Source organism: Saccoglossus kowalevskii, chromosome 2, assembly GCF_978046115.1.
Source record: "Saccoglossus kowalevskii chromosome 2, keSacKowa6.1, whole genome shotgun sequence".
Lineage (NCBI taxonomy): Eukaryota > Metazoa > Hemichordata > Enteropneusta > Harrimaniidae > Saccoglossus > Saccoglossus kowalevskii.
In genome coordinates this window covers 199,490-217,634 of record NC_140642.1, presented here as the reverse complement: position 1 = coordinate 217,634, position 18,145 = coordinate 199,490, and the positions used below count along the sequence as shown (strand labels likewise).

The 18,145-nt window shown below is 36.1% G+C and overlaps 1 protein-coding gene across 2 annotated transcripts in view; it reads left to right on the top strand.

Moving 5' to 3' along the window:
• LOC100378150 (iodotyrosine deiodinase-like) overlaps positions 1 to 3,284 on the top strand; it is a 44,645-nt gene extending 41,361 nt beyond the window's left edge. Inside the window, exon 3 of one of the 2 annotated variants that reach the window (XM_085507650.1) lies at positions 2,989 to 3,284. In XM_085507650.1, coding sequence (XP_085363776.1) covers positions 2,989 to 3,171 — 183 coding nt within the window. In that variant the 3' untranslated portion in view covers positions 3,172 to 3,284. The remainder of the gene's footprint in view (positions 1 to 2,988) is intronic. The other variant, XM_085507657.1, reaches the window with a different exon arrangement.
• Positions 3,285 to 18,145: the final 14,861 nt, after the last annotated feature.

The following is an 18,145-nucleotide window of genomic DNA, read 5'->3' as shown; positions in this document are numbered from 1 at the left end:
AGAGGTAATACATTTGGGGCGAAAGTATTCAAAAAAACAATTTTTGACTGTTGCCATGGTAGCTATGGGCCAGGATTGTTTTTCCAATTAGAGACAGTACGACCTGCCTGTCAAGTATGAACAAAATCAGCCAAGCCAAACAAAATCTCAGAGGAGTTAAAAGTCGTTGCTGGTGAAAAGTTACCCCAACGTTGGGTAAATTTTCTCTGTATTGAAAATAGACATAAAAAACAGTGAATTGTTGCCCACATTCAAGCTGATTAGAATGAGCTACGCCCGTGCTTTTTATCATAGAAATGTAGGGTGTGATACGTTTGGCGTGAAGGTATTCAAAAAATCAGTCTTTGGCTGTTGCCATGGAAATGGTGATCATAATTTGTTTTTAGATTTTACAAATAGTAACTTTGTGCCCACACTCAAGCTGAGTAGAATAAGCTATGTCTGAGGTGTTGTATCATAAGTTTGTAGCAGGAGATACATTTAGCACGAAGCAATCCAAAAATATTTTTTGCTGTTGCTATGGCAACTGTGTGAATTCCCCCCCCCCGATTTTTCCTAATAACTAGGATAAAGGTGTGACCTACCTGCTAAGTTTGAGCAAAATCGGCCAAACCAAACAAAAACACAGAAGAATTTATAAGTGAAAACACGGGAAATCACACGCAGACACACAAAAGTGATTTTAAGGGCAATCGTAGTCGAGCTGATCGCCAATACCATGTTCATTTGCATATTGACCGTGAAAAATACCAAAAACATTATTGCATTGGTGATATGCAAATTTGTTTTAGTCAAAATAAATGACTGCCTAGAAGTTCCATTAATGTTGTTCATATTTCATTTCACTTGGCAAATATATTCATGTACGCAAGGGTAAAATATCGTACTTCTAAATATTGTTTATTTCTGCTATGTTTCCAAAAACGCTACTCTTGAACGGACTACTTTATTCGCTCTCAGACCTCATTTGCATATGGGGTGTGGAAGTACCGATTTTGATTTCAGGGACGAATCAAAATAAACTGCAGTACATATGTAATAATATGTATTACATTTTCAATGTAAACATTTTTCCACTAAAATAAATTTCAGTGAAAATTTCCCTCATACTTGTCACAGCACAGTGAAAATTGGATTCACAGGTAATGCTTGAAAACTTTTCATCGAAAATAAATTAAGTGAAATTCTATGCGACTTCATGAGAGTTGGAAATGAACAAATTATATGAAACTCAATCCTACCACTCCATACACAATGTAAACTACACCCCAAAACATTCTTTTACCAGTGTATTCTATTTGACTTCAGGAGAATTTGAAATAAACAAATTATATGACAACGAACTTAATTATAATTTCAGCCTCTAGTTCAGCACTGATTAAAATAAACTATCTTGTCATTATGACAACTTGAAGTTATTCAATGCCTACATCAGTGACTTCAAAATCCATGTTTCAATCCCAGGAATTTCACTTGCTATTAATTGCATGTGCCAGTGCCAGTCTTTTATTTTCTATTGTAATGTCAATTTCTTGCAAAATGAAGCTGTAACCACAAACCGTCTGTGTTGTAAGCACTGGTTAGGTAGTCTTGAACTATGCCTGTGAAGCCAGCTGAGAGATATATCCAATCTTATAGATTTCTCATTGTTTGGTAACTATTTGCAGCAAATGCAACGAAAATCAATATAAAAATTACCCACACAGCATTCTACAAGTTACTTGTTCAATAAAGAGTTTTATAGATAGACGATATCTCATAAGTTACCCTACAAAACATTAATATCAGATTTATTAACAACTACTAATCAAAATCATAATTTATGATTGGGTAAGCAATGTGTATATTTCTTTTTACAGTCTCAGAGATGCTTTAATTTGTTAACATGATTACTAATAATTTTGGGATTTAATTTAATCAATAACCGTTTATACATTTCATGTGAAATGACCACAACTTAATTGTGTGACAAAGTTGAGGTTTTGCATCAAAGATCAATGGTGTAATTAATTTCTGTTCAATTAATGTAGAGATGCAGGTTCGTGGGCACTTGGGAGTGAAATTTTTTTTTTTTTGGCTTTTTATTATCCAAACAGTCTGTTAAAATTTTGTAGAATTGTGAATAGTGGGACATACTCAAAAAACGATTTAAAAAAAAAGATAACAGGTGCAAACATTCTCTCCTTTGAATGCTTAGCAAGATTTAGCAAGGCTGTTAATTAATAATAAAAAAGAAACATGGTGAAAAAAAGAAATGACGGGATCTCCATATTATGCACTATATTTAACTTTTAACAAAAGGATAATACATTTAAATTTGGAACTGTTACAGCCATTTTAATTATGAGCATTAGAAAACTTCTTACAGAGTGAATTGTTATGCAAATACATGTAAGCAATTATCTCGGCTTCTTTTTAGTGCACATCCCAGAACTTTAAAAAAAAAATAGCTCCTAGACGCTTTGACCTTTTGTTTTGAAATTTTCACAAATGATTGACAATGTGTTTATCTTCAAAACGCCGTTGGGGCATTGTTTTTGGTTGAACAGTGTTACAACAATCGTACAGACAACTAGCCTGGGTGTTAATTTATGCATAAACTTGAAGTAGTGAAATTTGGACTGCTGCCCTGCAAAATTGACAACTGGTAGACAGTTTTCAAGACGGCACTTTCTTCATAGTAAACAGATGTACCCATAAACCAATTTTGACAGGAAACAAGCATGGTTTAGGAGCTAAATTTTTTTTTAAATCACTTTTGACCAAAAAAGCACATTTTTGAGCATATTTCAAACTACAGTGTCCATAACAAAAATACTAACAAAATTTTAAAATTCATACAATAAGCTTTCCGAAAATATATAGTTTTGTGGACATGGGAGGTGATCTTGGTTTCCTAATTAACTAATTAAAATACCTGTCAGGCAAACTGCATCTCTACATGTACCTTAAAATAATAATTAATAACAGTGTTTATTCTATTTCTAGAATGTTGGTCTGTGCACAGTGACATCTACTCCACTCAATGCAGGACCAGCGATACGAAAGTTGGTTGAGAGGCCATCAAATGAAAAGTTATTATTACTACTGCCGATTGGTTATCCTGCTGATAATGCCATGGTCCCAGTTCTTCAAAGAAAACCCTTGAATGACATTATGATTGTGATTTGAGAAGAGAATACTAGTATTTCAATGTTGAATTTGTAGGTCTTTTCTTGCATAGTGCTTCTTAAAGATTACTTGTAAAGTAAACAGTTTGTAATTAAACATCTTTCTTTCAACCAGCTCTTTACAATAAATAGATGGGGTATGACATTTCTCAAGCTTACCAATAGGTGTGTGCCATATAGAACACGTAACATACTCTTCTTCACATTATAGTGCAACCTTACTGTTTATAAAACATGATACACCCAATGTTAAATTATTTAAAAACATAATCCACTCATCTTGGCTCAATATTGAATGTTTGCTGTAAATTCCAGAAAATATTTTTTTTTATTTAGTTTTATTTTTTTATTAGACGCATAAAATCCTTAGGAAAGGATAAAAAGGGTCTTACAGAAAGAAATTTAAAAAAAAAACTACAATCTAAAAAAAAAAACAAAAAATAAAAACTTTTCTTAAAAAAAAAAAAAAAAAAAAAAAAAAAAAAGTCAAAAACAAAAAAATACAATTTGCAGCCAATGGTGAATACAGAATATAGAATGAACACAAAATGTGGCCTAATACACTGATAGTTGTTGCTGTTTTGTTCCATAGCTGTTTTTTAAGAAGACAGCTAAGGCTGGTGCTAGAGTATGGTTTGCCATAATCAAAATGAATTTATTCTGACTATTTTCTTTAAATATGATAATCGCTGCTGTGCAATCATGCTGTTCAAAGTTTCTATCATATCGGGCAAAATAAAATAAGAAAAAAAATGCATTGTTATCAACTAATTTATTTTTAACCACTGATGCCAGTGTGTGAGCACTTGGAGAATAGGCTTGAGATTTTTTCACTAAAATAATGGAGACTTGGTTATTCTGTTTTCGACTGTCCTATATAAATACTCTAAATAATGTGCAGGTACAAGAAGTTTGGTAGGGATTGTGTCAGTAAATGGAATGCACTGTGTCATACCCTGTCTATTTTATAGTCCTGATGAGTACACAAACTGGCTACCTACCTCAATTTATAGGGGTGTTAAGCGTACCCTTGGAGACGCACCTAAGCGCAAACTTCCTATCACACCAGTTATTTTGCTTAAGCTCTGTAGTTTAGTGGACTTATCTATGCCAGTTGATTGAATATTTTTGGCAGTATGTGTGCGTGCTTTCTTTGGTCTTTTTAGGCTGTCCAACCTCCTTGTCCCTCCCTGGTGTATTCATTCATGGCAAGCGCTTATCACGCGATGACATTCTTCTCCATCCCCAGGGTTTAATTCTCCAAGTACGGTGGTCTAAAACCATTCAATTTCAGCAACGTCAACTCTCGATACCTACATGTATACCACGTATTGCACCCCACCTGCTCTGTTCTGCCACAGCACTTTTGGCAGCCCTCGCTTCTACCCACAAAGCAAGTGCCCTTGGGCCTGTATTTTGCCACCCTCCTCCCACCCTTGTCCCCAGGTCAATTTCAACGCAGACTATCTACATATCTCTGTTCTCTCCCTCTTAATGAGTACTCAGAGCACAGTTCTCGCAGAGGAGGGGGCTACATGGGCCTTATGCAATGGGATTCCAGGAGAAGTGGTTCGTGTGATGGGTGATTGGAAAAGCAAATTATCACTTTACATAACCAAACTCTTTCTATTAGTAATGCTTTACAGCTTTTTAAAAGTACAGTCTTACCGATCTTAATGTATGGCTCAGAAATTTGGGGGGCTTTTACCTTCAAGATTTACAAATCTAAACAGGATGATCAAATTGATACAAAAAGATTTGTTAATAATCTCTTTAATGACAGATCACAATTTGAGCAACTTCACATTAAGTTCTGTAAAAGTGTATTAAGAGTGCACAGGCATTCAAGTAATATTGCTTCTAGAGCTGAACTTGGAAGTTATCCTGTTATTACTGAAATATGTGCACAATTATTTAAATACAAGAAAAGAATTGAAAACAACACCAGCAATTGCAGTCACTTAGTACATTGTGCTTACATCTCAGAAACCAAAATCAAAGGTAATACATGGGCAACATTTGTAAATAAATTACAGGAGATAACTAAAACTGGTGATGCTGATGACAATACTCTGCTTAAGTCAAAATTAAAAGAAATCTATGTTGAAAAAGTTTGTCTACCAACAGTCCAGACAACCCAAAACAATAAATTACATACATACACTCAGTTCAAACCTACATATAAATTTGAACCATATTTGAATCAAGTAAAAAATGCACAACATAGAACCAGCTTCACCAAATTTAGGATATCCGCACATACCCTACCAATTGAAAAACTTAGATATCAAGGCATACCTCCAGAGGAAAGAAAGTGCCATTTTTGTAACAATGGGGCTATTGGCAATGAAATCCATGCACTTTTAGACTGTAACCATACTGGAATAACAAATGCTCGTACTGAATTTCTGAATGTAGTTAGCATTTATAATGAAAGTGCCCTTAAACTATCAGAACAACAAATGTTTACAGAAATTTTAAGTTCGAGAGATGGGTTCGTTGCCAATAGTGCTAGCAAATTTATTGACAGCATATTATTTTACTATAAGTAATTTTACTTAGACTTTAGTCTTTTATGTATTTTCTTTTGTCTCGTGTGTGTACTTGGTACAAGTTTGGAATCCACTTGGGACGTACGTGAGTAGCAGTGTTATTACATTTTGTATTGGTTGATATATCGACAATTGGGGTTGCATTGGATACATAGTTTGATTTCAAAGTTAAGCATATAGGACTGTGCTACATATTGTTCATTTTCTAATGATATCTTCAGTTCTTAATTGCTAACAGCGGAGCTATCTCTGCCGACAGGCTGCTTGTTTAACTACGGGGTATATATATATCACCCACCCATATTGGTCTCTATGTGTGAGGTGGTGCCGAAAATCAAGAAAACAATATTTTTAACTCAAGCCAATATGTTGTACAGTGTATCTGCTCTATTGGTAGCATACATGTACATGCTTATGTAAATTACAAGAGGTTGACAGATGTCTGGCCTAATTAGGATGGCATTTGCTGGAAATAATTGCCATTCAGAAGAACACCTTAGTTTGAGGTATTTCATTAAAGAAATTAGACGTCAGATCTGTTGACAGTCTAGACAGCTGTGTGTCTACGGTCACATTTAGTCGTATTTTAATGATTCAGCATACACTAAATGGAAGTTTTTGGGGTTTTCATTAGAAATGTGCTTTTAACAGCAAATATGATATATTTATATTGTCAAGGGTCATTAGGTCCCGGTTGGATGAAGTGAGAAAACAAGGACTGATGTTTTGACCACTGTGGTTGCTTGTGTTCTATTCCACTTGTATTTCAAACATGCCTCACTGATCACACAAACATCATGCTTCTTGGGATGTGTCTGTACATCCATTTTAGCTTCGCTGTCAACTTTGTCGAGCAGAGCTTATCATGTAATTTGTAATTTTTGTAATTTTTTTTATTAACACTTACACATTCCCCGGAGGGATTGGCAATGGTTACAAAAGTTTAAAATGGAATAAAAGGTTACAAAACAGTAAATAGATAAAAAAAGCAAAAAAAAACACAAAACAATCTAAGCTAATACATTACAGATAATAGCAAGTATAAAATTATGATACTACGATAGTTAGAAGACAAAATGTAAAACTCAAAATAGTGAGAGAAGGTTGTCACTGGGGTTGCTGTCTTATTTCAAAACACTTCTTTAGGTACCTTGCTCTACGGGGAGTGTTAGGCCACTGTTATTTAGCAAGGCTATGAATTGTGTCTTTGGTGGCAAATTTTTAAAGTTTTGGTTTTTGCCATTTCGAATAGAACATTTCTTTCGGGGGGTATATCTTTTACATGACATCATGAGGTGATACTCATCTTCTACTTCATTTTGATCACAAAGGTTGCATAATCTATTAGCAAGGGGTATTCCTTTGTGTCTGCCAGTCTCAATTTTCAAGTTATGGTCACTGAGGCGGAATTTAGTTAAATTTTCGCGCATCTCGATGTTTTTCAGGGTAACAAGGTATGTTTCGAAGGCAAAATTGTTCTTTAATTCTCTGTATGTTCTTAATTTATTTTTTTCATTTTGTTTTGATCGATTGTCATTATGTAATTCACTTTTCCAAGTTGATATGAATGATGTTTGTATATTTTTGTTAATTTGTCCTAATTGCCTTGCGGCTAGAATTTCATTGCTGTCGACCAGGTTAGACTGATGTTATTCAAAAGGGAATTTATATTAGTGTACCATTTACTATTAATTTCTATGTTTTCTTGGAAAGCTAGTTTTAGTAATGCATTTGACGAGTTCTTTATACGATTAAAATATTTTATCATTTGTTTTTCAATAAAAGTCTCCAATGGGTAATGTTCAAGTTCGCCGTATAAACCCATTGTTGTAGTGTTTTTTGGATGTACCCAAAGGAAAACGAAGATAATATATATGTACATCTTCAATTGGTGATTTTAGTGAAATTTCATCTCCCCCATACATCACTACCATATGTGAGAATTGGTCTGATTAGTTTATCAAACAGAGAGAGTGACAGTGGTATACTTAGATTTTTGCCTGTTTTTCCCTTTAAGGAAAATAAGGCCTTTAAAGCTTTTCTTTTTATGCTTTCCAGGCCTTCCTTGAATTTTCCATTAGCACTTACTATTAATCCTAGGTAATTAGTTGATTTTACAGTAATTAACTCACAACCTTCAAAGAAGAAAATATCATTCTCTAGAAATCTGTTAAAGATCATAGTTTTTGTCTTTTCCGTGTTAACAGTTAGATGCCATTTTTTAATGTATATCGATAAATTATCAAGGCAAGTTTGTAATCCTGTTTTTGATTCAGAAAGTATTACAAGATCGTCAGCATACATTATACAGTTAATATGTGTATTTTGTAGTTTGGGTGGGTCACATCCAGGTTTATTAAGAACATCAGGTAAATCGTTTATGAAAATGTTGAATAGGGTTGGGCTTAAGTTACAGCCCTGTTTTACTCCCACCCTTGAAGTGAAGTGTTCACTTAATCCTTCTTTGCTCTTAACTTTATATTTTACCTTACTATACATATTTTTGATAATTTTATAGATTTTACCCGATATTCCAAGCTTTAACAATTTAATATACAACCCCTGATGCCAGACACTGTCGAAGGCCTTTTTTAGGTCAACAAAGCACGCATATATTTTATTTGAATTTTTACTATAATTTTTTTGTATTTTAATATTTTCTTTGTTATTGACAGTGCTACTATGATAAAGATATTTGTTAATTATTGTCTTAAGAATGAAGATATTGTCTGTTGTGCGTCGATCTTTTCGAAACCCGAATTGCTTGTTTAAAAGTATGTTCTTTTTCTCTAAGAATGTGGTTAGTCTACTGTTTAGAATGCTTGTAAATAATTTGCCAAGGCAACTAGAAATGGCAATGCCTCTATAGTTAGATGGGTTGGATTTGGAGCCGGATTTGTGGATTGGTATCAAAAAACTGAGGTTCCAAGAATCTGGAAAGTGGTTTGAATTAAAAATTATATTAAAAAGCTTATGTATGGCTTTCAGTAAGTTGGCTTGGCTGTGTTTTAGCATTTCATTGCAAATTTTATCTTGACTCGAAGCTTTATTATTTTTCAATAGGTTAATCCCTTTTAAAATTTCATCTTTTAGAATTGAACCGTTCATGTCAGAATTAAGAGCCATGTGTTCTTCTTTGTTCTTTAATTCAGTAGTTAAATCATCACTGTGGGATGTGGAATTTGCATTAAATAATTTTTTAAAATATGAAAGCCATTCAACTGGTTTTATATTGTTGTTACACTCGTTGTGCGATTCTTCATTATTCATTTCACGCAATGTTTTCCAGAATTCAGAAGGGTTTTCTTTTGAGGTTTCAAGTTGGTTTAGTAGTAGAGCTTTTTTTTGTTTTTTCTTCTCTTTGATGGTTTTTTTGAACAGTTTTCTTGTTTGGAAGAAACGACCACGTATATTTGGTGTCACACGCAACGTAATATTACCGTAACTGGTATAGTACAGGTGTGATGGTTCAAATACCAAAATGGCAACAGTAACAGAAAGACTTCCCTGGCGGCGATGATAAAATACGAACACAGAGCCAACAGATGAGGTTTCAACTGGTACTGGTATTATTATACTCTGCAAACATCAAGTACAATAACGCGGTAAAACTCCACTACTCCAATAACTAGATACTTAAACTCCAATACAATTCAATGAGATCTCCGATCTGATCTCACTGCTGAACAACTCCCCTATATATACCCATATATACCCTATATATAGTTCCATCAGGAGTAACAAATGCTGTCTTTGGTATATCTTCTTCAGCTACTGGTATCTGCCAATAACCCTTACTTAAATAAATTTTTGACAGGAACTTACTATTATGTAACCTCTGAAATATATCCCCTGTTGTTACCATTGGCTCAGGGTCGGTTACAGTGACCTTATTTAATTTCCTATAGTCTACACATATGCGATTCGATCCATCCTTGTTTACAATCACCACCGGTGACGCATAGGGTGATGTGGACTTCCTGATTACTCCCATTTTTAACATATCTTCAATATCTTGCCTAAGGTTCTCCTTTATTGCATATGGTAGTGAGTATGGCTTAGATTGTATTGGTGTATCATTAGTCAGGTCAATCTTATGACTGATTATCTTGGTCTTTCCTGGCAAGTCAGTAAACACCTTATCATAGGTATTGACTAAACCCACCAGTTCTTTTCTCTGGTGTTCTGTCAGGTCTGTACCAATTTGAACATCTTTACCTGACTCCTTGGGTTTACAAGTTCCTAACTCTAGAAGATCATCTTCGTCTACAGCATTGTCTTCATCTGACTCGTTGCACCCCGCTGTAGCTGCGCGCACAGTATTCATTCATCAAGTCCATGGCCGTATTTGGTGAGTAACTTGTCTCACTTCCATCTGGTTGAGGTGACATCTCCCGCTCAACATACAACTTTAACATATTTACATGATACGTCTTCACTTTGTCACCTACCCTCACTCGATAATTGTTTTCGCCTATTACCTGCTCCACCACATAAGGACCCTTCCACTGCATCAATGGCTTGTTGTTGTCAGTTGGCAGCAAAATTAAGACCTTATCTCCTTCCTTAAGCACTCGTTTTTTCGTTTTACGATCATAGTAACACTTGTATCGGTTCTGTGCCTTTTGTAATTCCTCTCGAGCAATCTCTAAAGTCTGTTATAACCGATCTCTCAACTCAAACACATACTGGTAACTATTAACTATCTCAGGAGTATCGCTCTCTTCGGTCCATAACTCTTTAAGGATCTTCATTGGGCCTCTAACCGTTCGACCATATAACAGCTCAAATGGAGAAAAAACAGTTGTCTCCTGTGGTACCTCTCTATATGCGAAGAGTAAAGCACTAATATACCGATGCCATTGCCTTGGTTGTTCATGGCACAACCGCTTTAACATCTTCTTCAAAGTACCATTAAACTTTTTCACCAGTCCATTACAAATGGAGTGATAGGGCGTAGACGTCAGTCTCTTAATGCTGAGCAATCTTGATACTTCTTGCATGCATTCTGACACAAACTGAGTCCCCATGTCACTTAGTACTTCTTCTGGAACCCCCAATCGGCTATAAAAGTCAATCAACGCCTCGGCTACAGTCTCTGTATCTATATTTTTAAGTGGAACCGCCTCTGGATACCGTGTAGCATAGTCCACCATAGTTAAGATGTATCAATGACCCCCGTCACTGGCTGGCGTAATTGGTCCAACCAAATCTATAGCCACACGCTTGAATGGCATATCAATTAAAGGCATCTTACCTAATGGGGCCTTCACAACTGATCCCTTCTGGCACACATCACACGACCTACAAAAACTGGTAACATCTTGATGTAGCCCAGGCCAATAAAAGCTAGTCACAATCCGGTCTTCTTTATCCCCATGTGTCCACCAAATATTGAATCATGGGCAATCTCCATAACACGAGTCCTCAACAGTTGCGGCACAACCACTTGACGTACCTTCTTGCCTCCTGGAACTGAACGATCCCGATACACACGATATAGCAAGCCTCCATATACCTGGAACTCGGTTGTATGGTGCCCTCTCACTTCTGGTTCTCTCTTATTATAATACTTCTTCAACGATGTGTCTGCTTGCTGCATCTCGATTAATTTGTCTTTTGTTGCATGTGCTCCAGTCTTTACATCACACACTTTGAGCGGCTTCAACTTACCAGATTTCTTCGCTTGCGCTCTGGTTGTTACTGCTCCACTCACATTCCACACTGGATCCGGGTCATCTGGTGGTCTTGCTCCGGGCACATTCCCAACAATTAACTCATAGATTGGGTCCTGCACACATAATGCTTCAACCGTGCCTCTCAAATATGGCGACTGGAACCCTTCTTACAGTACGATCAACCATCAACATATGACCCATCTTTTTTGTATACTGGTCATCTGGTACCAAGCTCTTCTTGACTATAATGCCATTACACCCAGTGTCTCTCAACATGGTCACAACTGTGTCACCAACCTTCCCTTGACCCACAAGCAAAGTCCTGTCCTCCACAACGCCACTCCGTTCCATACATGCACCATTCACAACCTTTAACTGCTCCCCCGATGCTAACAACAAATGGTCCTTCTCAATCATTTTAGGCACATCACTGGTAATTTGAACAGCACAGCTAGCACTGATATTAGACTCCTCTTTAACCACTGCAGCTGCACCAGTAGTAGTGCTGGGTTTGACACTCTTTCTTTCTTGACCCTTGTGTTGTCCACTACGGCAGAACTTAGCCACATGTCCTACGGCACCACACTGAAGGCACTGTTCACCTTTGTCATGGTTGACATCAGTAACGCGGGATGGACATTGTACTGCTCGATGACCAACACCCTGACATACATAACACCGGATACTACTACCCTGTCCCACATCAGTATTTCTAATTGCCATCTTATTATCGTTACGCCTCACCTGGTCCTTTGTGGATAACTGTTGACCATGAGCCACTAGGTACTGCTTTGCTATTACTGCCAACTCATCTAAATCTTTGAGTGCTCTTTCTTTAAGATAAACTGCAAGATCTTGTGTACAGGCACCAATAAACTGCTCCTTCACCATCAAGTCGGTAACACCATCATATGTTGCTGCAGTGCCTGACAACTCAACCCATTTAGCAAAATAATTCTTAAGCCGCACAATTAACTGGTCAGGACTCTCGGAACTTTCAGGTTTAATTTCACGGAATCGCTTCCTGTACCATCCTCTGTGAAATCGTATCTTGTCAACAGCGCCACCTTCACACAATCATAGTCAACTGCATCAGTGTCGGACATCCTGGAATATACTTCCAGTGCTCTACCAGTCAACAGCGCACTCAATTTTGTGGCCCATCCATCTCTATGCCAAGTCGCATTCGTTGCAAACCTCTCAAACCGCAATAAATAACTATCAAGTTCGTCCTTACCATCAACAAATGCAAGCAACTTTGGTGACTGTGCATCACTGACCAAATTTCGTTGACCACCAAAATCAGCCTGTTGAAACCCCGGCATTGCTGCTTGCAGCTCTAATTTCCTCAACTCAAATTCTCTTTTCTTTTCTTCCGCTTCCAATCGTAACTTTTCCCTTCTTTCCTCAATCTCCCTTTCCTTTTCTCGCTGTTCTGCTTCCGCTTCCAGCCGTAACTTTTCCTTTCATTCCTCAATCTCCATTTTCCTCACCTCTGCTTCCCTTTCCTTTTCTCGCTGTTCTGCTTCCATTCAAAATTTCTCTCTTTCGCCTGCTTCCGCTTCCAGCCGTAACTTTTCCTTTCTTTCCTCAATCTCCATTTTCCTTACCTCTGCTTCCCTTTCCTTTTCTCGCTGTTCTGCTTCCCTCGCCGCTTGTCTGTCAGCCCGCTGAGAACTCAATTGCTCCAAAATAAATTTCCTTTTGTCTTCTCCAGTCATTTCCAGTTCATCCGCCCATTCCATCAACTCTTGTTTCGACATATCTTTTATCTTGCTGGCCATGTTGTCTTCTATATGTCTTCACTGTTCCCGGACGAGCCCCCAGATGTCACACGCAACGTAATATTACCGTAACTGGTATAGTACAGGTGTGATGGTTCAAATACCAAAATGGCAACAGTAACAGAAAGACTTCCCTGGCGGCGATGATAAAATACGAACACGGAGCCAACAGATGAGGTTTCAACTGGTACTGGTATTATTATACTCTGCAAACATCAAGTACAATAACGCGATAAAACTCCACTACTCCAATAACTAGATACTTATAACTCCAATACAATTCAACGAGATCTCCGATCTGATCTCAGTGCTGAACAACTCCCCTATATATACCCACACTGTCTATAAATAGACCATTACATCAGCATACATAATGAGTCTGGAACTTACTACAAATTTCTAGAATGTTCCATTACCTTCTATTGCCTTCTACAGTGTCCTATTACCTATTCAACCAACTTCTAAAAATTCCACCCAGACACAGTACGGTTCTAGAACATTCTCAGCAAATTTGAAAGGCCTCTCAGCTCTTTTCTGATGGACCAACAATCTTGATCAAACCAATTTTTCATTTTTTTTCTTCTTTTTTTTCTTTATTTTGGGGGTGATTTTTTTTACACTTCTGTCGGCAATGGAGGTGATTCAATTTTCAAAGTCAATAATTGCCTTGTCTGTATCATTGTCACTATAGGATCTGTTAAGATAATATTCGATATCACTGTTATGTAATAGCTGTGATGTTTCAAAATGATGTTTCGCCTGGTTATCCCATATATATTTAGATGGCATTTAGATGGCAGGGGGTCTAATATATTTGTTTTTGATGTTTTATTTATTTTGAGAAGACTATCTTTTATTGCGTGTATGGGCAATGTTATTAAACAATGGTCTGAGATTAATGAGAGACCATGTACTTTAAAGTAATTAATTTTATCAAATAATGGTTTAGAAGTAATAGCAAAGTCAATGGTACTGCTACCTCTTGGTGTGTGGCATGTTGAATCACCCATACTTCTACCGTTTAAAATAATTAGGTTGTAGTCAATGCATAATTGAATCAGTTTCCTGCCGAATTTGTTTACACTGTATGATGAGTGGACATCCATGTTATTTCGTTTCCGAAAATTGTCATTAATATAATGAGTTGGTAAGGGGAGATGCTGGTTTTTACTGTCATCGACTACATCATCTAAGTTGCCAATTCTACTATTAAAATCACCTAATAGGATGTCACCTTCAGATGAGAATTTTAAGATGTCTTTTTCTAAGAGACTAAATAGGTCAAGATCTTTGTTTTATAAATAAAGGAATTTTCAGGGGGAATGTAAATACAACCAACAAATAGGTGTTTGTCTGAATTGAGTATTGCTTTGTTGATTTTGCACCAAATAAAGTTATTTGTACAGCTTTTAATTTCAGTGAGATGTTTTTTATACCTATTTATACCTAATCATATGAGTGATTGTCCATTGGCGTCTGTCGTCCACGTCAACCTTTTACTTTTTCGTCTTATTCCTGGAAACTACAAGTCTGAATGCTTTGATACTTGGTGTATATGTACCTTGGGTAGACATCTCCTAGATTTGTTCATTTCGTGGTGATATCTTCAATTCTCTAACTTTAATGAATATTTCGGTCATTTTTAGTAAAAAGTGATAAATGTTTGACTTCTTGATAAAAAACAAGTCTGATTGCTTTCTTACTATACACTTGGTACCTCAGGTAGACCTCTCACATAGATTTGTTCATTTAGTGATGATATCTTCAAATTCTTGTTGAAAACGGCAAGTCAAATTGCTTTGATACTATACATATTGTTTATTTTCTAATGATATCTTTGGTTCTTTAATTGAAATGTGCATTACTGACAGCGGAGCTATCTCAGCTGAAAGGCAGCTTGTTTTGATCCAATTCAAGACGTGAAGTCACACCTATTGTTAATGGTTTATTTTTATGAAATTATATTGTTGGCAATACATCTAAATTATGGTTAATGATTTATGGCATATTGATAAATATAGCTACATGTATTATTATAATAGAATTTACAAAGAATTTCATGATATTTTTTGACACCTGGATTTGCTGCTCAAGATTCTGAATAGACTACAAGTGAAGAAAATATTGTGCGTTTTACAAAAAGAAATAATTCTATTGACATGTAAATACTATTAAGCCCATTATAGCAACTGATAGCATACGTGATTTATTTTTTCAGTTTAACTAAAATGTAAAAATGTGTTTAATACTCAAAATGCACACTTATTATTTGCAGCAAACAACTACATTTGCCTGGGTATTGCACCTAAAATTTCAAAGACACGTACCCCATTCTGTTTAGTAGAAGCAGAACACTAATACTTCCATGATGGTGTATTTTCCTGTTTACCAATGTGTGTGCTGTAGGTTTCATTTCTCTTATTTTATTTATATACGATTTGAATTTTTCACTTCATTTCTGCATGTACAATTTATATAGTACAGTAATTGGTTTGTGGAACTAGTCTACATGCTAGTATGTTTTTTTTAAACATAAGATTAACGTCACATGTACAATGTATATACTATGTCTTGTGGGTAGCATGCCACATCTTGAATGGGAAGACCAATGCTGAAATATTGCTGAAAATATGTTGCTGAAATAACATATAAACCTAATATGGCCTACATGGCTAGATTCAGGTTATTACTACCTTATACTAAAATATATTTAGAGTACTAACAAAGTTACACTTACGGTCCAGTTAGACTTAAAATACACCATGAATATTCACTTTTGAGATATAATTTTTGGTATATGTTGATTCTTTGATATTTTATCTTCGTCGTCCTGTACTTCGTTTAATAATTTTTCCAGTTTGCGTAAAAAAGGCGAATTTTGCGTTTTCGACATCGAAAATTCCTTTGCTTCATTATTTGCTGAGGGACGGTCGCTTTGGTATGTGCCATGTAACTTGCATCACATGAACCTAAAAACCTTAGGTAATCAAACAAAAATGACGTAGTAATAAAGTCCAAAAAGTATGTTCAAGGTCTGCATTTTTTTGTAGCATAAAAACGATTTACTCCCTCGCTTATTGTGACACCCTCAAATCAACTGATTTCCATTCCCCTCAAGAGTCAAAATGGATTGTGCCTCCATTTTAGTCTACGACTCGAAACAGTCTTATTTTGCCTGACGTGTTCATTTGACTTCAATAACGTTTCAGTGGCTGTCGCTGTCGTATTCTGATAACATTTTGGTTCAAATTTCCGTAGATATCGCCGAGAAATTCTAGAAATTTCTTTGTTCAACTTACATGACGGAAATCAAATTAGCATAACAATCCATTTGAAGGTTATCGCCATTTTTTCCGACATTAAACCATTCTTATCTTTTAAATGAAACAAATATTATCTCATTATCAAAATTAAAAACAGTTGATGAGAAATTAAAAGAAGAGTTCACAACTGAGTGGAAAATGAAATAAGTAATTACAATAGGAAAAAATCAAATTCTAAAAATAAACTAAGAACCTACAAACTTTTAAAAACGAAAATAGAACAAGAAAACTACTTAACAATTATGAAAAACAGTGGACTTCGCAAATCCTTAACAAAATTTGGACTTGGCAACCACTGTCTGAAAATTGAAACAGGCCGGCATACAGGATTGGATTTTAAAGACAGAGTCTGCAATATGTGCGACAATGACCATGTTGAAGATGAACAACATTTTGTCATAAATTGTCCTAATTACAATGAAATAAGATTAAAACTTTACATTGTAGCTAATAAATGTATCCCAAATTTTGACAAATTTAGTAATGAAAATAAATTCATATCATTACTAAGTGACGAGAAAATGTCAATTCCTTTAGCACAATATTTAAAAAACTGTTGTAATACAAGACAGCAGCACCTACATAAACTAAGCCAGTAACACATTCCTTGTATACAAATCATGTGACTTCTGATGTTCTTTTACCTCATGAAGGATAGGTATGGGCTACAGGTGCAACACAATTAAAATTGGGACTTCTCGACAGCCACAAAGCGGTCAAAATGGCCGCTTTCGTTTTTCACTAAATCCAAGATGGCGACCAAACCACGTGACTGATCGAAAATATATTACAGTATTTTTCTCATATGCAGCTATGACTTGACATGTTATACGATAAATACCCAGGTAATCGAGGTATGTACGGTACCCTCTAGAAGGCTTTTGAGACCAGTTTTGAGACTCTCCCACAGAGGAAGATGCCATTTGAGACCGTGTTTGAGACCGATTTAGAGACTCTCGGATGCCACATAGACCGGGAATGAGACCGTGTCTGAGACCAGCTTTAGAAACCGTCAATTCGCGCAGTCTGATTGGACAACCATCTGACATCAGAAAATTGTATTCTACTCTTTTCACCATGAATTTAGGAACAGAAACATTGTCGATAGATTTATTAGCGTACGAGAAAATTAAAACGCTAAAAAAAGAGAAAAGAAAACGTGACAACAACATGAATATCTCATCTGGAGAATAGTTTGACGACATACAAGACTGTATTATGATTTAGTGTATTCTGAAATATGAAGCTGGGAATATTTAGTAACTGTGTTAATTGTTTGTAGCAATTGACGTAATCGTTAACAAACCCGATATCATCCAGAAAAACAGGCGCAAAATTCACCCAATTAGCCAGTTAACGGATAGTAACAATGATCTGTGGCCATCGTTAACGATCGTATTTGAGTTGCAAGTGTTTCTTTATTTGTCAATGCTAGGTTGGGGCGAAATAAAAGATTTTTAGCTCCATGGGTGAGTGGGAGTACGTCATAATTTAGAGAAAAGTTCCGCGATTTGCGTTACGCCGTTAGTACCAAGTATCAACAGAGGTGCGTAAAACCGCAGCTACCATTGGCTGGCGGTGCCCAAAAAAGGCGGCGTCCTGGCAACCAGGGAGACGGCTGTTCATTTCCCTTTAGCT